The sequence below is a fragment of the Rhopalosiphum padi genome, chromosome 4 (genome assembly GCF_020882245.1).
Source record: "Rhopalosiphum padi isolate XX-2018 chromosome 4, ASM2088224v1, whole genome shotgun sequence".
Taxonomy (NCBI): Eukaryota; Metazoa; Arthropoda; class Insecta; order Hemiptera; family Aphididae; genus Rhopalosiphum; species Rhopalosiphum padi.
Window position 1 is genome coordinate 8,536,032 of NC_083600.1, and position 20,624 is coordinate 8,556,655.

Sequence of the window (20,624 nt, forward strand, 5' to 3'; positions counted from 1 at the left end):
GACGCTAGCAGTCACAGCAATCTGGGAGCGATGCTGCACCTGAACGGCAAGCACCGCGAGGCGTTAACCAGTTATCAAAACGCGTTGAGGATATCGCCGGACGACCGGACCACGCTGGACAATCTCAACAAGCTGAGAAACGTGTTGCGTCGCCGGTCCAGAGCGGCGTGATGGCGGCTACCACATCGACGGCCGTGATAATTTTACTGTAATGATAATAATATATTATGTATAATATGATGATAATATCGACGACGACGATGACGAGTGTGTGGTTTTGTATCAAGGCGTAATTTTCTATATTTTTTTTCGTACATATACATATATACAACATATATAATATATTTTAAAAATATTTTAATCCTGTACATAATAAATTATTTACATACATTAATATATATATATATATAGTATATATACCTATAATATTATGTATAATATGATTAATTTCTATTATATGTATTACATTTATTATATTATATTATTATAACAATTCTTACATAATATTATTTCATAATATTGTGTAGTGTACATATTATAATTATATTAAATTGTATTTTATTTGTATTGTTTCTACTATTAATATATAATATTTACGTATAAGCATTAAGCATATTTATATACATTATAAACTTATGTACAAAGTGGCAAAAACGTATGGTCTTCTTCTGCATGGAATTCAAATTCAGCGGACCACTCGCAATATTACGATATGTATACTTGAAACTGCCGATTTTCTAGGATGACTAAGCTGTGAGTTGACAATATAGGCTTATTATCGGTATAAAATATATTCTTTAACATTTTTTAGTAGCGTAGTCTTACAAAAAAAATCATGTACATCACTGCATTTTAGCATTTTTATTATGATCGAGCTCAGTAGTACTCATACAAATTCGAATTCGAATTTATTAATATTAATACTATGTCGCGTCATATTTATCAGGCACTACGAGACAATGTAATATTATCTTATTTGTGATTTAATTTACCCCCACCCAACAATATAGCTTCTAAAACGTTCCTGGAAAAATCGGCAGTTTTCAATAAAAGAAAATGCTCCGACGAATACGAATACTAACCTACACTTGCAGGAGACCGTGTCTTTTTCCGACTTTGTAAGTAAGTAAGTATAACATTTACATATTGTACAAAAATCAATATAAATAATATAAATTTATTTTTGTTTCTATAACTTTAATAATATTATAATATTCTATAGTCAGGAGTGACAAACTAAACGTGCCGAACTTAGGTTTATGATATTTATTTTTTTTTTACGATCATCCACCGGAAAATCGAGGGGAAACGTAAAGAGTGAAAGGGATCCGATACTGTTTAAACGCTACCGTGGTTTTCCGAGTATATACCGGCATTACAGTACACCACATTTTTTCTAATATTTTCAAATACATTTCTCGTTTCATCTTGAACTGTGTAAACAGTGGTCTTTGATTTTTTTTTTTAAGTTCCGGGAATAATGGTTGCCTAACTTCTATAAATATATCATCAACATTATTTACTTACGTTAATGCTTAACCAATAATTTAAAAAGTTATTTAAAAAAATAAATAAATAAATAAATATTATCTCGCATTTTCAACGCCATCGTCCAATCATTCGAACTTGACTTAATATTTTTCTAATGAGTACTTTTGTTCCGTGCGCGCACGCGAGTGTCGTGCTCGAAATGTTTTTCTTTTATCATTACCATTATTATTATTATTATTATTATTTTTTTTTTTTATTTTTTTTTTACATTTCATAGCTTTGTTGTAACTGTCGCGTTAAGAGCGAATATTCATTCAATATTTTTATCATTATTTTCAGTCCACTGCAAGACAATAGGGAGGGGAATGTACTTATTTTTCGACATTACATTTCATTTTATTTTAACTGTGTGTATAATATATTATTATGAACGTAATATAAATTATCATAGTATTGTATGCGTATATATCTATGTGCAATATGTCAAATGATTAATGTTTTTAAGATAGACCTTAACCGACCGACCGACCTAACATTTTTTTTTCCACGGCCGTCTCGATTTATTTTTTTAATCCATTTTCGTAACAAAAATGATTTATAGCGTGTATTAATAATATAATTTATATTTACTAAGACCGTTGCGTGGTGATATCGTCGCTCAACCGTCGGCTGGAAAAAACGGTTTTCTCGGTTTTCTGGAATACCAAAAAAAAAAAAAAAAAAAATTCACCATCTTCGCTTTCTAGCCAACGATATTCGTGATAATCGATACGCCGCTACCGCGCTGTCCGCAAATCGTAACTTCGATAATGCAACGATGTAACATACCTACGCCTAATGTAATAAATTGCGTTAACGCGACGTCGATTTATTAAATTTTAGATTTTATTATGGCGCTTCGTCGACATTCGGACTCAAATTCGAGTTACGTATTATAGCCATACATAAGTGCATATTATAATATGTTTATAATAATATTATATGTAACGCGATTCATTGAATACACGATTTATAGATAGGAGTCGTACAATTACACAAACATACAAATAATAAATATATATACATTTATTCATGTGATTTATATAATATTTAAAAAAAAAAATATTTGATATTTTGTACATTTCGTGTAAAGACAATAAAATTAAGACGTCTCATGATTTTTTCGGCGTTTTCAATATTTATTTTTTCCTCCCCTCGTCCGTGTTGTGTTTTCAGTTGTTGCCGTTGCTGTAGTCCACGTCTTCGGGTAAACGCATCGTGTGATCGACATTATCGTTGTTAATCTGTTGGCCGCCCGAAAACGGCGGCGGACAGCAGTACGGACTACCCTTGACGCTGGTTTTCGAACAGTAAGGTGCGTCAGAGTTGGTTACGCAGTACACTCCGTTCACCCTGAAATAAAAAAAACTCGTTAAACGTATGGGTAGTATTATTATAGAATTACCATGTAAATATTTATATTTTATATTATTATTTTTTTTTTCTAATGAATTCAACATTTTTATTTTTTCAAATTCTCTATGCTTAAAACCGTGGTAAAGCGTCATGTTTAAGAAATTAGTCAACAGAAAATAATTTACTTCATATTTTTATTACTTGAAAAAAATTTAACGTTCTAAAAATAAATAACGTCATTACAGTAATGCATTACTTACGTAATGTTACTACTTGTTTTAAAACTAGAATCGATTCCGGAGATACAGCAGCGATTTACATCAGTACGCGGTTTTTCTATCAAAATCTTAGTACACTTCCGAAATAAATATAACGCGTAACACAAAATCGGTACAGAAAAATCGTTATTATAATATAAATATCGTTTAAAATAAAATCACGCGAGTAAAGCGTTTGAAAATGAGACGGAATACTCACTCATCAGGTGTGTGTTGGCCCAGGATGACGTACGGCGTTTGGCCAAAAGAGTTGACAATCGAAAAACTCGAACCACTTTCACTGCCCTGCACACATCTCCTGGTGCACGGCACAGCTTTGCGGGCGGTGTCTGGGTCCAAACTCTCGGCCAGGTAACACACGCTCCTAGCGTGACCACACAGTTCAGTGTCTATAACACGCCACGAATAAGTACAAAATATTTTATTAGAACGCATAAAATTGAGAAAAATATTCTTGACACTCGTTACGAGGGCTGCAGTAAATGTTTTCCTTAAGATTACCAAACGTGATCGAAAGTAAGTCTTGTAGTTTTAGTAAATTTCTATACTGAATCATTACACCTAGGTTGAACTCAGCCCGTTCACAATAAGTAGATAGTCACAGTAGTGAGAAGCAAAGCAAGTTCAGGGTCACTATTCACAGTAAGTAACCAGCCAAACAACCATATTTAGAGGTCCAACATAAATTAACAAATTATTACATTTTTTTACAATATTTTTTTGCAAAAATTACAGAATTTTGAAACAAAAACTTTTTCAATATTTATTACAAAGTAAATGTAAAATTATATATTTATTATACTTGATTTACAAAGGCGTTGGAACCATATTATCTTAATTTTTCACAAATTAGTAATTAAAATAATATGACGAGATAAAATAGATGATATTATATAGAAATATGATTTTAACTAGAAAAATTATGTTGGAAAATAAAAATATGTATTTTATTTTTACTTCTCTCCCCGCGGCCTTGCCTAAACACCGCGGTGCCAATATTGTATTTTGGAATATTTGTATCGTGTTTTTTTCGTGATAACAGTATAACAGTGTAGATTTCCGGGTATATATTTTGTGTTGGTTCGAGTTATTTCCATCATATTTATTGTTAGTGTTTTATTTTATTATTATTATATTTTGACGTGCCGATCACGGTACTGTATGGTATTAGTAGCACAGCGATTCTGTTTAACACTGAGTAAGTCGATATATCGATTAGCTTAATTTCGAGTTTGCAGTGGCATATACCACGCACGTACTTACCGGAAGCATTCAAACAAAATGGCTGCACACGTCCTCCGTTCAGACAGAAATCCACGTGCCCCATGCGCTTCGAATCACCGTACTTGGACGTGGCGTGTATGATCTGCACGACGTCTGCGTCTCCAGAATCCAATCGATTAGATGCTCGATTTCGAATTAATGGTTTCGCCGGATCCACGCCTATAACATGGTGGACGTACGATGAAAATTGAGATCAGACATTTGATTATACATTTTTTACCAAAGGCTAAAATATGTTAGGTTAAATTAGGTTTCTTGTACAAATTAAGTGATCGTAATAACTATAGAATAAACTCGGTTGCATAAATGACTACAACAGTAGGTACCACATATACCCGTGAAAATAAGGTATCTATATACAAATACATCAATAGAGTTTATTTTTTAACAAATGTTTGAAAAATTAAAACCGATTGATTGCTAGACTTTAGTCAATAATTAATTTGAGAAGTCCTACTATATAAAGTACTATACTGACATCTTAGTCTATTCAACATATTATTTCAATACGTAATATTGTTAAAATACAATAGTATAATCTGTTAGGTAAGGTTAGATTATGTTAATTTAATAAGTACTAATATTACAGTATGATATTATAATATATACGTGTAGTAATATAAGTAGTCGAGTATATTATTGCGATGACGAATTTCGTGTTTTCCGTTAAGTGTTTTGTTTTAGAAGCATTGTTTTTTTTTTTTTTTTTTTAATATTTACTTTTGGCATTTTATTTTTTTCACCTTTTCAGATCTTCTTTCATACTTAATATATATATATATATTATATATATATTGATAGATACCTATGATACGGTGCATTCTAAATGGTAGGTAATTGGCCATAATTCCACATATATGTGCGCCAAGACTGTGACCTACGCACGTGAGCTGGTCAATGTCCAGACCAGCGGCTCGCAGATGCGTCAACATAACCGCCATACACTTGGCCACAGGTTTGAGATTGTGAACCGCAGCCGCGTAACACGGGATCATCGACAGTTTGCTCCAGTCCACCATAAACACGTTGTACTTTCCGTTGTTCAAGTACGCTGTAAATCAGACAACGACGGTTTAAAATACGTATTCAAATAATTTCAAGTTAAATTACTTAAATCGTCAGTTTATGCTAGAGGAAAAATAATCACAAAGTTCTTAGTTATAAGATAATCCATACTTTTAAATGGAATAATTTTCAAAAAAAAATTTTAGTTAGCCTTTTATCAGTAAAATATTCAACAACATAATATTATATTTATTATCTTTGTGTTTTTATATTTATCTATAAAAAAACAAATAAAATCCATATGCAAATGTATTGAAGCATTTAAACCAACTTAAATGTTGTGTAAAATTGTATACAGGTAATTTATTCTAGTAATTTTAATATAAGCCTTGCCGTAGAGGCCTTTGTAGATCACATACTTTTCCGAGTTTGTGTACAAGTACATTGAAATATAAAGTAATGTGTAGTTTAACGTTCATCTTTTTCGATGCAATAATGATTTATACTGATTTTATTATTCACTTATTTGCGTGTGCATCATAATTTATGTTTTGTTAGTATTTACAATCATGGTTGCGTTGCATTTATTAGGTATATATATATTAGTGTTCAAACGCGAACACTACAACAATCCGAACAACAGCTGTATACATAATATTAAATTATTGCATTGGTACGAAGTTGGTTTTTTCCATCCCGGTATTGCACCTACTCGATACATAATAATAATATAATATAATTTCATCGAGTTTGCATAAAATATTTTAAATCCGTTTATTTTATCATCTCACACGCGCTCAATCAGCGTCAAATCGTTAAACATAGTAAACATTATAACGGCAAAAATATATTATTTCACGTACTCGCTGTGCACACGGGCGCTAGTATTTAAACCAGAAAATTAATAATCACATTACAGTTGGTGGTGCGTCTTACAACATCCATATAGTTGTCCGCTTACCTACCGAGCGCATTCAATTAACTCTTCATGGCCCGAACCTATACTTTTATTATTATCACGAAGTAGACTTAATTTGTTTTGTATAAAATATGTTTTTCTAATACTTTATTCCAGTAAACTTTTATAGGATTAAATGCTTTTGGATTTTTAGATTTTGAGCGGAGCGATAAATGTATTGATTTTACGAGTATGCGCTGTTGTTTTATTTTTGAGTATATGTGGCTGAAAACACTTTTTTTAGTAAACATAATGCTTAATCATCAACTTCTATGAAGGTTGAAAATTCTCGATACTTTTAAAAGTAATTGGAAAATAAACTAAAAAAATTGCGAACATTTTTGTTAAAATTTTAATGAAACAATTGTTTAGTAACATATATTGGTTACAAAAAAAAATTCCTAAGCTTCGTTTAAAATTAGTTTTTTATGTATTCACATTTATCATTGAATTCAAATTTAACACATCTATTACAGTATCTACTCAATGATGGCAGATACACTCGACTTCTACTGTACAACATATTATAGCGGTTCCCTACATTCATCCGGTTTGTTATTACTTTTTATTGTGTAAAAATATTATCAAGAACAAAAGGTGGACGATAATGCGTCATACATTTTAAGAAGCTAACTATGACAATTATTGTGTTAATATTCGCAGATATTTGTATGTGGACATACCTATCCATTAAAATATTTTAGGTTATATAAAAACTTAAATACTTTATCTGTTATTAAGAAACCACAATAGAAAATAAAAGAAATAGTCTCTTTTAATTTATCTTTCTTTAAAATCACATAAATCAATTGAGAGCTGGTTAAATCGGTCACTCTGTTTGCAGGCATGCAGTGGTATAATATTATCCAATGAAAGTTCAAAGATATAATTCAGACGTTATATGCATACAAAAATATGCCTGTGTACGTGCATACATAATATTAAACGGATGTTCGAAAACCGAGCTGGCTGGAACAGTAAAATAACAGTTTACGGTTGTTTGCCTGCGAAGGTAAATATTTTTTACGGATATACCTATACCCAAAGTATATTATTATTGTTTTCCACGGTTGTATGTCAATTTTCTATTCGCCCTATTTATTATTATTTACGCGTCTGACGTTTAATACTGAAATAGCAAAAATAAAAATGTTTAGTGAAATCTGTCTTGTACAAACATGTAAATACTATGTAAATAAGTAATATGTGTATACCTATCCAATGTTGTTACGAAATGGTAAACATTTATTATATTATGATTAACGATTTGTATAAGTTCTTCCTCAAAGTGTGAAACATTACCATACCTTTTAATATAAAATTGAATTTTTCGAACCTGTAAAACTTATTTTTTTAGAGAGATATACATAATTTGGTTTCTCACACTTAAAAACGTTTAAATCACACTATTACCGCAGTACGGTACATAAAAGTCAGATTATATCCAGAGCAGGATAAGCAAATTAATTCATAGACCTTATTTTCATTACCTCAGAGACCAGTGAAATAAAACGTAATAAAGCAAATGAGAATTCTGTCGAAAGTCAACACACTCGAGTGAAAATAATTACGTCAAACGCGTTCACCGTGGTATCATTGAAGCTGCGTTTAAGGCTTCTCTCGACCTTAGAGTGGTTCTCCTTCTGATATTAGTAGCTGTTAAACAGATTCCCGTTGCGACTCAAAAGTCAAAACTCAAGAGAGATGAACAAATCGAATTATTTGTTTATAAACCATTTTAAATGCATGTGACTCGTTTCGAAAAGTAACATTGAAGTTTAACGATGCGTTGACTGTACGGGAAAATTCGCTTAACTCAACACAAATTTTCTATTGATTTCCGTTGCCAAAAATAATAATATTTTAGATTATTACTAGGTTAATAATATATTGACTTTAAAATGTTTTTTATTTTTGTGCGTATAGCTGAAACAATTTTTCTAGTGTAAAAAATGTTTCAATTATTAATTTAAATTAAGATTTTTGGAATGCATCGAAACGTATGATAAAGAGAAAGTAAGTAGAAATATTTTTTATTTCCCTTATTCATAAATTATAACTCCTTTGTTATTTTTAATTTATTATACTACTCAACTGATTTTGATAAAATTATGATCAATGTGTGTAATTTTGTCTCTGTCATAAAATAGGATAGTTTTTATCCGGGTTAATGACCTCAATATATTACCTCTTTATTATGTATTATAGGGCTATGCGATTAATTGATTATTTGATTAATAGATTATTTTTAACGAATGATACATAATCGATTAATCAATTGAAAAAATGCAATGCTGAGCGGGACAGTCGTGTAAAGTTGATATGTCGGAAATATTATCTATATACACCAAATCAAAAAACCAAAAATAGTTTTTATTCGCACGCTAAATGTAAGTATTAAGCGAACAAACTTAACACGGATGCATTTTGTACGGGCAACAAATATACATTGTATTTAAATATTAAATGGAAGTAACGAGTATTTTATTTCAAAATACTTGTAATACGAGTATCTAGTACCGTCAGATACTTAAAACCTATGCATTTTGTACTTAAATCGAGTATCTTAGTCGGCGGTTATCAACAGTATTTTAATCTAGGCGCCATTGGACATTTTCTCAAAACCACACGGTATACTACGGTATGTATAAAATTATGTACAAATATATGCTTATTTTTTCAATAATAATTACGTGGCGTGCATAAACTAAGCTCATGGCACCCCGACTGAAAATCAATGATATACGCACTGATATCGACGCGTATCTCGAAAAACCCTGCCAAATGGTGCGATTAACGTAAAAACGAAATTATCACTGTACTAACCGTCTCTAAGCACGGCACCGGGCAAGTAGTCTTGTGCCGTCCCTCCGTATCCGTGCACAATTAACACCGTGTGCAGTGAACGATCCCATCCGCTCGAGTGTAGCCAGGCGGGTGATGCGAATTCAATTTGTTGCTTCTGCATTTTCGAATACCCTTCTCCTCCTCCTCTTCCTCCTCCACCTGTGTTCCTGGAATATTATACATTAATATTACGTAATACCGTAGTGTTTAAGGAATAAGTGACGTACAATATCATTATAATGGTTATAACTTATAAGCCTTCGATGACTAAACGTTGTATTCTGTTGTTATTTTTGCTATTATGTTATCGATCTTTAATTAGATATTATCTAATAATTATTCAGATACACTATTGTACACAACCATTGAAGTTGAGACAACTTTTTTTGAAATTTTATGTTTTATATAATACGGCTCATTGTATAGGCAAAGTAGATGCATCGTCGTGTGGGAACAATAAAAATATAATATTATTCTTAGTGTCCATCGCATATTATTATTGATATTAACGTAATATAGGTATAGTATAATAGTATTGTATTTATTTGTATTCACGAAGCGAATTGTTGTTATGCTTTAAAAATGCAAAGTACCTATTTTATTAATATTCTTTAAAATAGTTGCTTTCATTGCGAGCAACTTTTTTTTCGTTTTTCTTCTACGCCTATTGTCATTGCAAATTAAATCACTAAAATACACGGTCAACGAAACATTAATTATTCACAACTGTTACGAAAACGATAAAAATCTTGGCTCGAAGTGGTGGTTGGGCATATTATTGTGTAGCCATAATAACCCTTCTATCATTGTCACACGCTCAAAATATTGAAAGAATTCAATCGTAATTTATATTGTTTTCGACGCATCGATCAGCTGTGATTCAAAAACAATTACCAAAACAAATCTAAAATATTTTTAATTTTATTTCACTATATGATACAGGATAATAGAAATCAGTTAAAACTTTCTAAAAGTTTGTAGATAACATTGTTTTCGATTTATTTTAGTCGAACACGAACTAATTTAAAAACGCACTGTTGAAGTTAAATATAGTCCTTAGTATTATTTGTATTTGATTCGAATCTGCTTTATATATAGACAAACAGCGAGTAATTTTCGATCGCGTAAACGAAATATTTCATTCCTCCGCGACGGGGCGACGAAATATTTTCGGGGGTTTCGCGCAAACACGCCGCGACGTATAACAGCAACCACAACAATATGTCTCCTCAAAACATTTTGTCCCATGTCGACGATTTTTAAAAACCGTCTTTGTTCGAAAACAACGCATTATACTCGTCGTCGTCGTCGTCGTGAATTCATATAATATCGGTGTACCCACCACGCCGCGTTGGCGGTACTCAAGTGTGAGTATACACGCGTGTTTATAATTTGACCTTTCTAAAAGCGCGTGGATGACGACACGGTCTACACACTGTACGGCGTAGAAATTCGAGCGCGATGGCTAAACACACACACACACACACATGCACACAGTTGTCGTTAACAAAGGAAACCCGGAGGAGAAAACGGTTTTCAGGAAATTCGGTCCTTATATAATATAATATATTATAAGGCTACAACTTACTCTATTCTGTTTATCGTCGCGTCGTTTAAACTCGATGATACTCGAATGGGCGTGACTGCCTTTTGCCGGCGTTCCGTCTCTCTCTCTCTCTCTCTCTCTCTTTATCTCTGCAGTCTCTCGCTCTCTCTCACACAAACACTATCGCGTGTAACTCTTCTTTCGTCAATTCCTCTCGTCCCTCACTGCTGTCAGCCTCCGCCAGCGCGTTTGACAGCGCACACCGCCGTGTAGTTTGGTCAAAACTTTGAAACGCGTCGTATTTGCATGCCGCCTACTCGCCATACCCGACCGCTACCAAAGAGCCCCTACGCTCATCCGTTTGCTATCCGTAGCTATACCGTACTTCCCCTCGCACAGATATTATATATAATGACGTTGTAGCAACCGTCGACCATCCTCGGCGGCTACGATTAATCATCGCGGTAGACATTTTTTTTTCCTGATCACGACGATTGCCTGCGTACAACAAAAACACTAAAACACGACAAAAAAACGGTGTAGTGTTCTTTGTGTAGTTCACCGTGGTATTCAGCAGTGCGTCAATATGAAACTCGTAAATAAGAATGAGTAGGTCCATTGAAATAATTTTATTTTTGCTCTTTAAATTTGAATATATTATCGTGCTCGTTCGAACAACCAATAATATTTAATATTTATTCGCGACTCAATGCCGTGCATAACCGGAGATATTGAAAATAATATATTGTTATCGGAAATGTTAAAAAAGAGTGCGCACTCCAGGCGGGCTTATTGGATATCAATTGTCGTATCTAAATCCTATAATATCATTCGCTTAGAAATAGTTCAGTGTTCCGTATGAAACATTGGAAAAACTTTGCAGCGTACACATTTTTCTTATACACTTCCTATGCAAATTGTATATTGGGCTTACCGGAAAAGTTTTTACATTCCAATCAAAATCAATGACGTATAATACAGAGTGTCTTTACGTAATCTTTGTTCGCGTATAAACACAAAATCTTGAGACTACTAATTCATATAACAAAAATATTATCTACAGTTGATTAGTGTTCACAGAGTAATGTTTTTTTTTTCATATTTAAATTTAATAATTTTATAGAAACTAGTTATGACCATCAACCATGTATGTTTAAATACATAACTCAATCAATATCAACATTCTCTTTTAATAAGTATAACGGATATTAGCAATGCGTTTCTCTTTAAACAATATGGTGTTAATTAAATGAGATATTCTAAATTGCTGAATTACACGAAAAAACAATCGTTTTCGGAGACATTTTCACGCGTGGTGAAACACGCTATGTAGTGTAAGTAAACTTAAATTACCGAATCTGAATAATCTCAGTTATGTGTACAGAACAATAATAATAATATGCGTACTATAATTATTATTTATAACCGAAAGTTCTCACGGAATTTTCGAATCGTATCCTAATATCAGGTATTATTTTACAGCCATAATAACAGAAATGTATACCTGTGGGTTTCCGGTTACGTCGATTTAGAATTGGCAACATTCTTTCTCTTTTTCGCAATATTTTATGTACTCGTAGCCTCGTAGGTCTAATAATATTTAGGTACCTGTGTTGTTATATTTTATTAAAGTACAACGGCTTCAACTTTTGACAAAAAAATCTTATACAAGTAGTATTTTTTTATTAGTATTATATACATACTTAAAATATTTCAACATTATATAAGATTAAATATACAAAATAAAGTTTGTATATTAATGTGTTACTCGACATCGTTAGAGTTGTAAGTTGTTACTGTCATCTGAATATGTATTGTGGCGCATACAACCGAGGTCACAAGAGTATATTATTTATTTTGGTCCCTTGGGTTACTATAGTACCGTGTTCCTTTTGATGTTTTATAGTTTCAGATGAAAGTTTTTGGAATTGGGTTTTAATCTAGTCTTGTAGAAGGTGTATCCCCTTGTTATTGTAAATTTGCATAAACTTATCCATAACAATTTGTTTTGAGGGTGGGGGGCTTAACTTTTTAATCATCTTGTAAAAGAGGCTGACGCCAATGATAGTCGACAGATGTAGGTGATCAAGAGCTGAGTTGAGGTGTATAATAAGAGTTTTAATTTAATTTGAAATGTTGATTTATCGTAAACTAATGGATAAAAAGTTTTCATTTTGAATTTCTAGTCTAACCTTGAGTGAGTTTTATTTTTTATTTAATTATTCGAGTAATTTTTTCATCAAGAATAACACTGAGATACTTCACTGCGTCATCTTTAAAACAAATACATTGTTATTAAATAACAAAACATGATAACTCGCGGATAGTGACCAATAGTACGCGGACAATTCAAAAATTTAAATAATTTTACTAAATGTTGAGAACAAAACGCTAAGAGTAAATCTATTGTATTTATGTATGTTTCTACACGAATGATATGGCGGCAACAAGAGGTACTTTACTGATGAATGCATACCTGCCGTTTAAGTTAATTAATAAAGTTTGCATAAACATATATTATATTGCGTCAATAACAAATTTAATACCCAAAGAAATTTCAAATATTGTCAGTAAAGTTAACAAAATCCGTTGCCTTTGTTTAGATATTCTACGTCCGGCGGAAATAACAATAAAATTCATGAACAAAACCAAACTAGTATAATGATATAAAACAATAACCAAAAACTTGATAATGGAGTTATATATTGTTTTAAACTGCGATGTTTGAAAAATTACTTCGGTCTGATTGCATTATTTAACTATTAAATAAGAAAGAAAAATATTTCGTTGAAATACATTTTATTTATTTACACTTTTTAATATACGAGTTTAAATATCAATATTTATTTTCGTTCATCCGATAAGTCTTGCCAAGCATTATAACACTGTACTTAGTAATTATTTTTCCGATATTATCAAATTATTTTAAAACTTTTTATCAGTTAATTGTGCCTACATATATATTAATAAACATATATACATTCATAAAATACAAACATACTACATACATATATAAATAGATAAATCAATCTTTCGTATGATTATGATTCAAGCAATTTTCAATTGCCTCAATAAACACACTTCGCTATTGATAATTTTTAATTTATTATTATTTATAAGACAGCTATCAATATTTTATCAGATGCACTGTACAATAGACATAATTTACCAACTGATCAATACTAATTAGTATGGATACTAATTGTTGGAATAATTATTATTCATCCTATTTTTTTCACTCTCAAAGATTTGTATATCCTTAACCGTATAGATTACAGTATTGAATTTTCAACATCTATAAAGGTAAACAGAGCATACGCAATACGCATATTTCCGAGTGATTGGTTTTCAATTCAATGCCAATAGTCGTATTTTGGGTGCATTAAAGCGTATTCACTAAGAGTACAAATTTCGTTCTAAGTTTGTACAACAGAGTTAAAAAGACGTGTATTTTAATATTTTACCTATTTAAGTATCTAATCTAATTATAACTATTGGTTGATTGCGTGCTGTAATCTATTAAAATCCATTATAATAAAGGTAATTATAATCTGACATAATAATAATAAGATAATAGATTATTTATGGATGACTAACGAGTAAACAAACTAATAATATCGTCAGGTCCACTTCATAATCTACCTCTCGTTAGCTTATACATAAATAATTTACTTAAATCCCCTTATGTTCTACTAATTCTATACATAATTCATTGTTTTAATTAACTTTTTTTCTTTTGATAAAATATTTTAATTATTTATAAGCTATAATAATTGACTACTTGTACGTATCATTATTTTTACTATACTTAATTATTTATTCATTTTTAATATTTTTTATTTTCATTTGTTTTGTTAACACGACTATCACCATTTTCGATATATATTACACTGAATAAAATGACGTTTTCCATTAAATGTTTAAATGTTAAAATATTCATTATAATATCGTTGTACATCAAAAACATAGAGTGCTTGTTGTAATACAGTAAAAAAGAATTATTATGAAACGAATATTATGTACAACATCAAGTTAAAAAATGTATAACCGAGTGCTAATAACACAAAATGCTGTATAATAAGCCGTAAGACACATGAGTCAAACCCTGAAACGTTGTTGGAGCTCGGCCAGTTTCCTAGAAAATATACGCTTTTTTGGCTTCTTTTAGTCGGCGACGATTAGCTCGGCAGTCGGATCTTAGTCGCAATCGACTCGATCCTTCCTGTCTGATCAAAACGAATCTTATGTATTCCCGTCTTCGCGGTCGGGAATAACGATTTCGATCGTCATCATCTTTCTGAGTCCACAAATAACTAGGATTATAATATTTTCTAACAGGTGTTAATAATCGTCCGTTTATCGATATCTGCAGGTATCCGTAAACGAATGTGTATGTGCTGCGCATAACGATAGGTATTATTCCATTTCCGAATGTGAAAACTGTCTGAATGCCAAAATCGAAAAATACTACGTCTATGCTCTTATACAGTAATTAGGTTACACGCTGCCACTGCTCTGCACTTAAAACACGGACTGTGCGCGTCTAGGAAATTTAAACAACACGCAAATCGTAATAAAACGACTTCGTTGGCTTCGTTCCAGGACACTGCATTGGATGATCGCTGTACATTGTTATTCATTTGGTGTACTTTTGTTGTCGAGTCGTTTTTATATACATGTATAGCACTGCCGGCTCCTTTAGTGCTACCGAACAATTATTTCAATCAAATTTACCGGTCGGACGAATAAAATATATTATCAGGACAATTTTTACAGCAATGACAACATTGTAAAGTTTTACTCAGTTCCACAGAATTCTCGGTTTTTTTTGACACCGTATTTTCTCAGAACCGGAATCAGCATACAAACTGTATAATTCAGGAAAATTATTTCCATACCATATAATTATGGATTTAAAATAAATTCGTACCGAATTATGTGGTTTGTATTTCCTAGAATTGTGTGCTTGCAGTCCGCATAAGGTGGACAAAAATTATCGGTACAGACCCAAACAGTATTTTATTGTCAGAAACAAAAATTATGTGATATATATACGTATATAGATGCACTAAGGCACGATCGTGTCAGTTTTTGTTTGTCGATGATTAAGTGGTATTTTTTATGAAATATTAGCCATTGTAGTTGAAATCACTAAATAGTCTCACTTATTAAATTTTAATAAATTCTTATTATAAAAAATAGAATTTACATATTTAATAAATAACATATTATAATGTTGTAATCAAAATCATGTAAGTAAATTGTACTTTATAACTATTACGTACTAAGTTTTTTACGCATAACTCATCTTTAAGGACACCATTTTATTTATGATTGTATATTAAAATTAAAATAATTAACTATGTTTGTCAATTAGTTTGTATAAAATTGAATACATTTTTGTGTGTATGTATGTCATTATAGATTATCAATCTAAATATATAAAAATATATAGAATTTCATCAAAAAATAATTAAAAAAATAATCAATAATTTAATATTAATAAATTTAATTTATTCCAATAACTTCAATTAAAAATATTAATGAATTTATCAAACTTTAGAGGACCGTATTTATTAAATTCGCAAACTAAAATTTATAATTTAACCATCGAAATTTTCAGAAAATAAAGCACTTCCAGAACCTATTATAAATATAATTTTTATAATTTTTAAAAATAAATGTTGTACAACTATGTATTTAAAAATTTTGAAATTGTGATAAAAAAAAAAACTTGCAGTTAAAAATAAAGAAACACGTAATTTTTTCAAAATTGCATAATATTATAATCATTAAAAAACCACACGTACAACAATATAATAAGATACATCATTATATTGCCAAATCCAGATGGATACTCTAAAAAACCTACACAAAGCATTATTGAGCCAGGTAACCCGGAAATAACAACACCTAAAAATATAAGCAAACGAATACTTAAAATCAAAAACTCAATTTAATACTACCGTACATTATGAACAAAATACTGGTTAATTATTGTAGTAACTCCAATCATGTAACTCACATAATAAACCGCAATACCTTTATATTGTTATGGCTTAAACAAATTAAATAAGAAATTCGGTTGAAACCGAAATTCGTTTTGTACGAAGCAATAACATATTATTATAGTCGAACAATAATTCTAATTACGAACGGATGTTTTGGTATTATTTCCGTCAACTATAAACACGCCGTGGCCGCCACAATCATAATATTATTTTATATTATTATATTTTATGATTATATAAAATTATAAAGTATAAACACACGCTATTATCGTATTGTCACATAAAATTCATTCATTTACACTATACGCTATTATTATAATAGTGGTGTAGTATATTGTTAATACTTTTATTATTATTATTATGTACAATTTCACTTTCGCATACCTGAGCGTGTAGTAATGAAAAAGTATATCTTCTCCGGGACACGTGTCGTCTGCATCTCGCTTGTACACGCAGTCGCGACCGGTGACATTATTTTGTCTAACGCCCATGGTTAGAGCATTTTGTATCAGTCCTCTACCTCTGCCGTTCAGTGAGCCTAAACAATTTTTCAAAAAACTTATTAGAACTTAAAAACCATAAACTTTATTGAAATAGTTTATATTTATATATAACAGACGTAGGTATATAATAATAATATATTGTAAGTGAACTAATATAACATTTTTAATTTTAATTTATAAATATAAAATCAAATGAAAACAAAAGAAAACAATTCTAATTTTTTATAGTTTATAAAATAAAATTTATAATAATACTAAATGTGTTTATATATCCATTACATAAATTTAGATCTTGTTAAATTGTCACATAATTGTGATAAAGGTCACAGGACTACAGGATAGATCTATTATATGATAAAATATCCGGTTATAATTTCTAAATAATCCTCGTTTGAAAATATATTTATTTATTATGTATAAGTTATCAAAATATCATCAAAGGTAAGTAAACACATAAATGGGTATTTATTCAGAAAACTTAAAACAATTAATTAAAAATTCATGAATGATAACCTTCTTATAAATCAATGCTATTCGGGGAAACTATGAATAAATAAACGAACCCGACGAATCCGGATAAACTATAAAATGCTGAGTTGGTCTTGAACAAAATCCAGATAATCCGGATATTTTCAGATTTCATTCCTGCTTCCAATTCTTGGTACTGACGAGATTTATTTTATTCGTGGGCACGGACGTGAATGAAAAATAAATATTATATATATTTACCAAGAAAATAATATTTTGTTTATGAATAACGTAATATTTTAGGCGACAAATTTGCATAACGTCCAGACGGTTTAAATAATTATTGATTAAAAAGAAAATCAAATAATTTTTTCTATTATATTACGTCGAATTAAACTATACGTATACGACGTATAAGTACTTATTATAATCAAATCATCTATTGTACCAAAATAATATTATTATTAAACGACTCATAATATACGTATTGTCATTAGCCGAACAAAGGTACATAAAATGCTCGCGCGCGGAAACAATTTGCGATATTTAGTGGACTGGAAAACACAGTAATAACGGCGGCTGTTGCAGACTTCGGTCCCCGCGTGGAAACCGCACGTCGCATACCGTGGTATAATGTTAATATGTTATATTATTATTGCTGTGTTCTAGGTATAAAAGCGAAACCATTAGACCGAGTCATCATTTCAAACGACTGCCGTAAAAAAAAAACCCCCCTAAAACGAAAACCATGATCCGACTGTAGTTACATCGAGTGTGCACGGCTAATATAATACACCTGCAAAAGTCTATCATAATAAAATGTATGATTTTTATATGTAAAATTGACGGACTTCCTTGATACACACCTACGATACTACATTAATTTACGGAAATTAATTTAAGGTACACGTAGGTATTCCGTGTAACCAAAATGGATATGTAAATACTTTTTTTTTTATAGTCGACTTAGATCATCAAAAAAAAAATCTGTATGTCCCTTAGGGTTTAGATTCCGTCGTAAAACATTGCGTGTATCGTAAACATTTGATGAAATAGTTAAATATATTTAGAAGTTTTTTTCAAACATTACAAGGCCGCCACGATCCATAACAACCACTGGAGTTTTCAATATGTGAATTTAAAAACCCACATTTTCATCGGTAGTGGTATGTCAAAATTATTTAAAATTCAAAATAATTTTTATATTACAAAATAGAAGGAAATTATACTAAATTATGTACGATTTTTTAAATAGTTATGTAGTGATTAGTACTGATTATAATGTTTTTTTTTTTAAAATAACCAATGATATTTTTTTTTTAACGATTGTTTTATTACTATAATATACTATATTATACTATAAAGACATAATTTTTTTTTATATACACAAAATAAATAGTATGATGTATTTAATATTTATAACTTGAGATTATTCAGTTGACAGTTTTTATATTTTGTTTTTAAAGATGTGTGCATGTTTTGTAATATTTCTTGCATATTTTTGATATTTTGTAGGCATAATATACCTAAAAATGTCCATAATTTACAAATCGCATATTAATCTAAACTTTTATATTGAAATATTTTTTTTTTTCATTAACCGTTTACCAAATAATGTATTTTTAACGATTTTCAGTTCGCCTGGTCTTTCGCGAAGTTAGGTTAGGTACCTACTATCTATAATATTCGATAATATTCGGTTTAAGCTTTATTTCTTCGACAATATATCGACTGCAGTATAGGTACACATACAACGCCACAGTGTATGGTATTATTGTAGCAAATATAAAAATATTATTGACTTTCGACGACCTTTAAAGTTTTCTCGCCACGAATATGGTTTTAGTTTTGTGTATCTTTTCGGGAGATCTTATATCTTTTCTTTTGTGAACGACGGCGCTTCGAAAACTTGAGCTTAGTTTCCCTCGCGTTTAATACCGTTATATTATATCGAGGGAAAAAGTAATAATAATAATAAACAAATAATAAATATAAGCACGGCGGCGTTAGCATTGTCCGTATGTTTTGTATATTTTCAATTCGATATAATCTTTTGCGGAAAATGTAATCAGAATTAAAATCTCCCAACGGAACACGTATTGCTGTGCGTGCGTTCGTCTCATTGTTTCGGTAAGATATTATTATGCTTGTATACTTATATACGTCTTGTAATATATTGAAGTTTTCGCAAACTATTCTGTTCCTACCACTATCAGGCCGTTATTACTATATAATATATATATAAGAAATTATTGTTATTTACCGTTAATTGATCGAATACCAGTCTCATATTATCGGTGGTTATCATAATAAATGTAATGCAATACCGTAATTATTAGCAATTAGTTTTGAAAGAAAAGGTTAATATTTTTAAATTATTTAACACTATTGCGTCTATACGTCATAATATGTATCGTATTTTTTTAAAATACATTTTAATATAACAACAAAAGTGACAAATATATAAGTAGATATTATACACTGTATGTATAATATACAGCATAGTGATTCTTTTTAAAACACTAATTTTCTCGATAAATATATTAACAATTTTGGAATTATCATCGTTTTATACATATTTATAGTAATGAAAAAAATGTTATATTTTATTATTATGAATTTTAAATTTGTCGTGTAATAGCATTATTTTACAAATTAAATATTTCTTCGCAGAATAATATTATGATGATTTCAATACATATCAATAGAACTTCAAACGATCGGATAATTAATAAATTACAAGTTAGTATTATATACATTATACATGCTTTTTATAATACTTAAGAAATAAGCCTAGAAGTATAACAACAAGTATTAGTTTTTATAATTTCTGTATGC

At 30.4% G+C, this 20,624-nt stretch overlaps 2 protein-coding genes across 4 annotated transcripts in view; one reads left to right on the plus strand and one right to left on the minus strand.

Annotated features, from left to right (window-relative positions):
- LOC132929856 (protein O-mannosyl-transferase TMTC2-like) overlaps positions 1-2,648 on the plus strand; it is a 285,751-nt gene extending 283,103 nt beyond the window's left edge. For all 3 annotated transcript variants that reach the window (XM_060995466.1, XM_060995465.1, XM_060995464.1), the window contains exon 12: positions 1-2,648. In XM_060995466.1, the coding sequence (XP_060851449.1) occupies positions 1-171 (171 nt within the window). In that variant the 3' untranslated portion in view covers positions 172-2,648.
- LOC132929858 (phospholipase A1-like) overlaps positions 2,539-20,624 on the minus strand; it is a 26,767-nt gene continuing 8,681 nt past the window's right edge. Inside the window, exons 2-7 of the mRNA XM_060995468.1 lie at positions 17,200-17,353; positions 9,238-9,425; positions 5,254-5,499; positions 4,428-4,607; positions 3,364-3,553; positions 2,539-2,883 (exon numbers count right to left, since the gene is read on the minus strand). Coding sequence (XP_060851451.1) covers positions 2,703-2,883; positions 3,364-3,553; positions 4,428-4,607; positions 5,254-5,499; positions 9,238-9,425; positions 17,200-17,353 — 1,139 coding nt within the window. The 3' untranslated portion in view covers positions 2,539-2,702. The remainder of the gene's footprint in view (positions 2,884-3,363; positions 3,554-4,427; positions 4,608-5,253; positions 5,500-9,237; positions 9,426-17,199; positions 17,354-20,624) is intronic.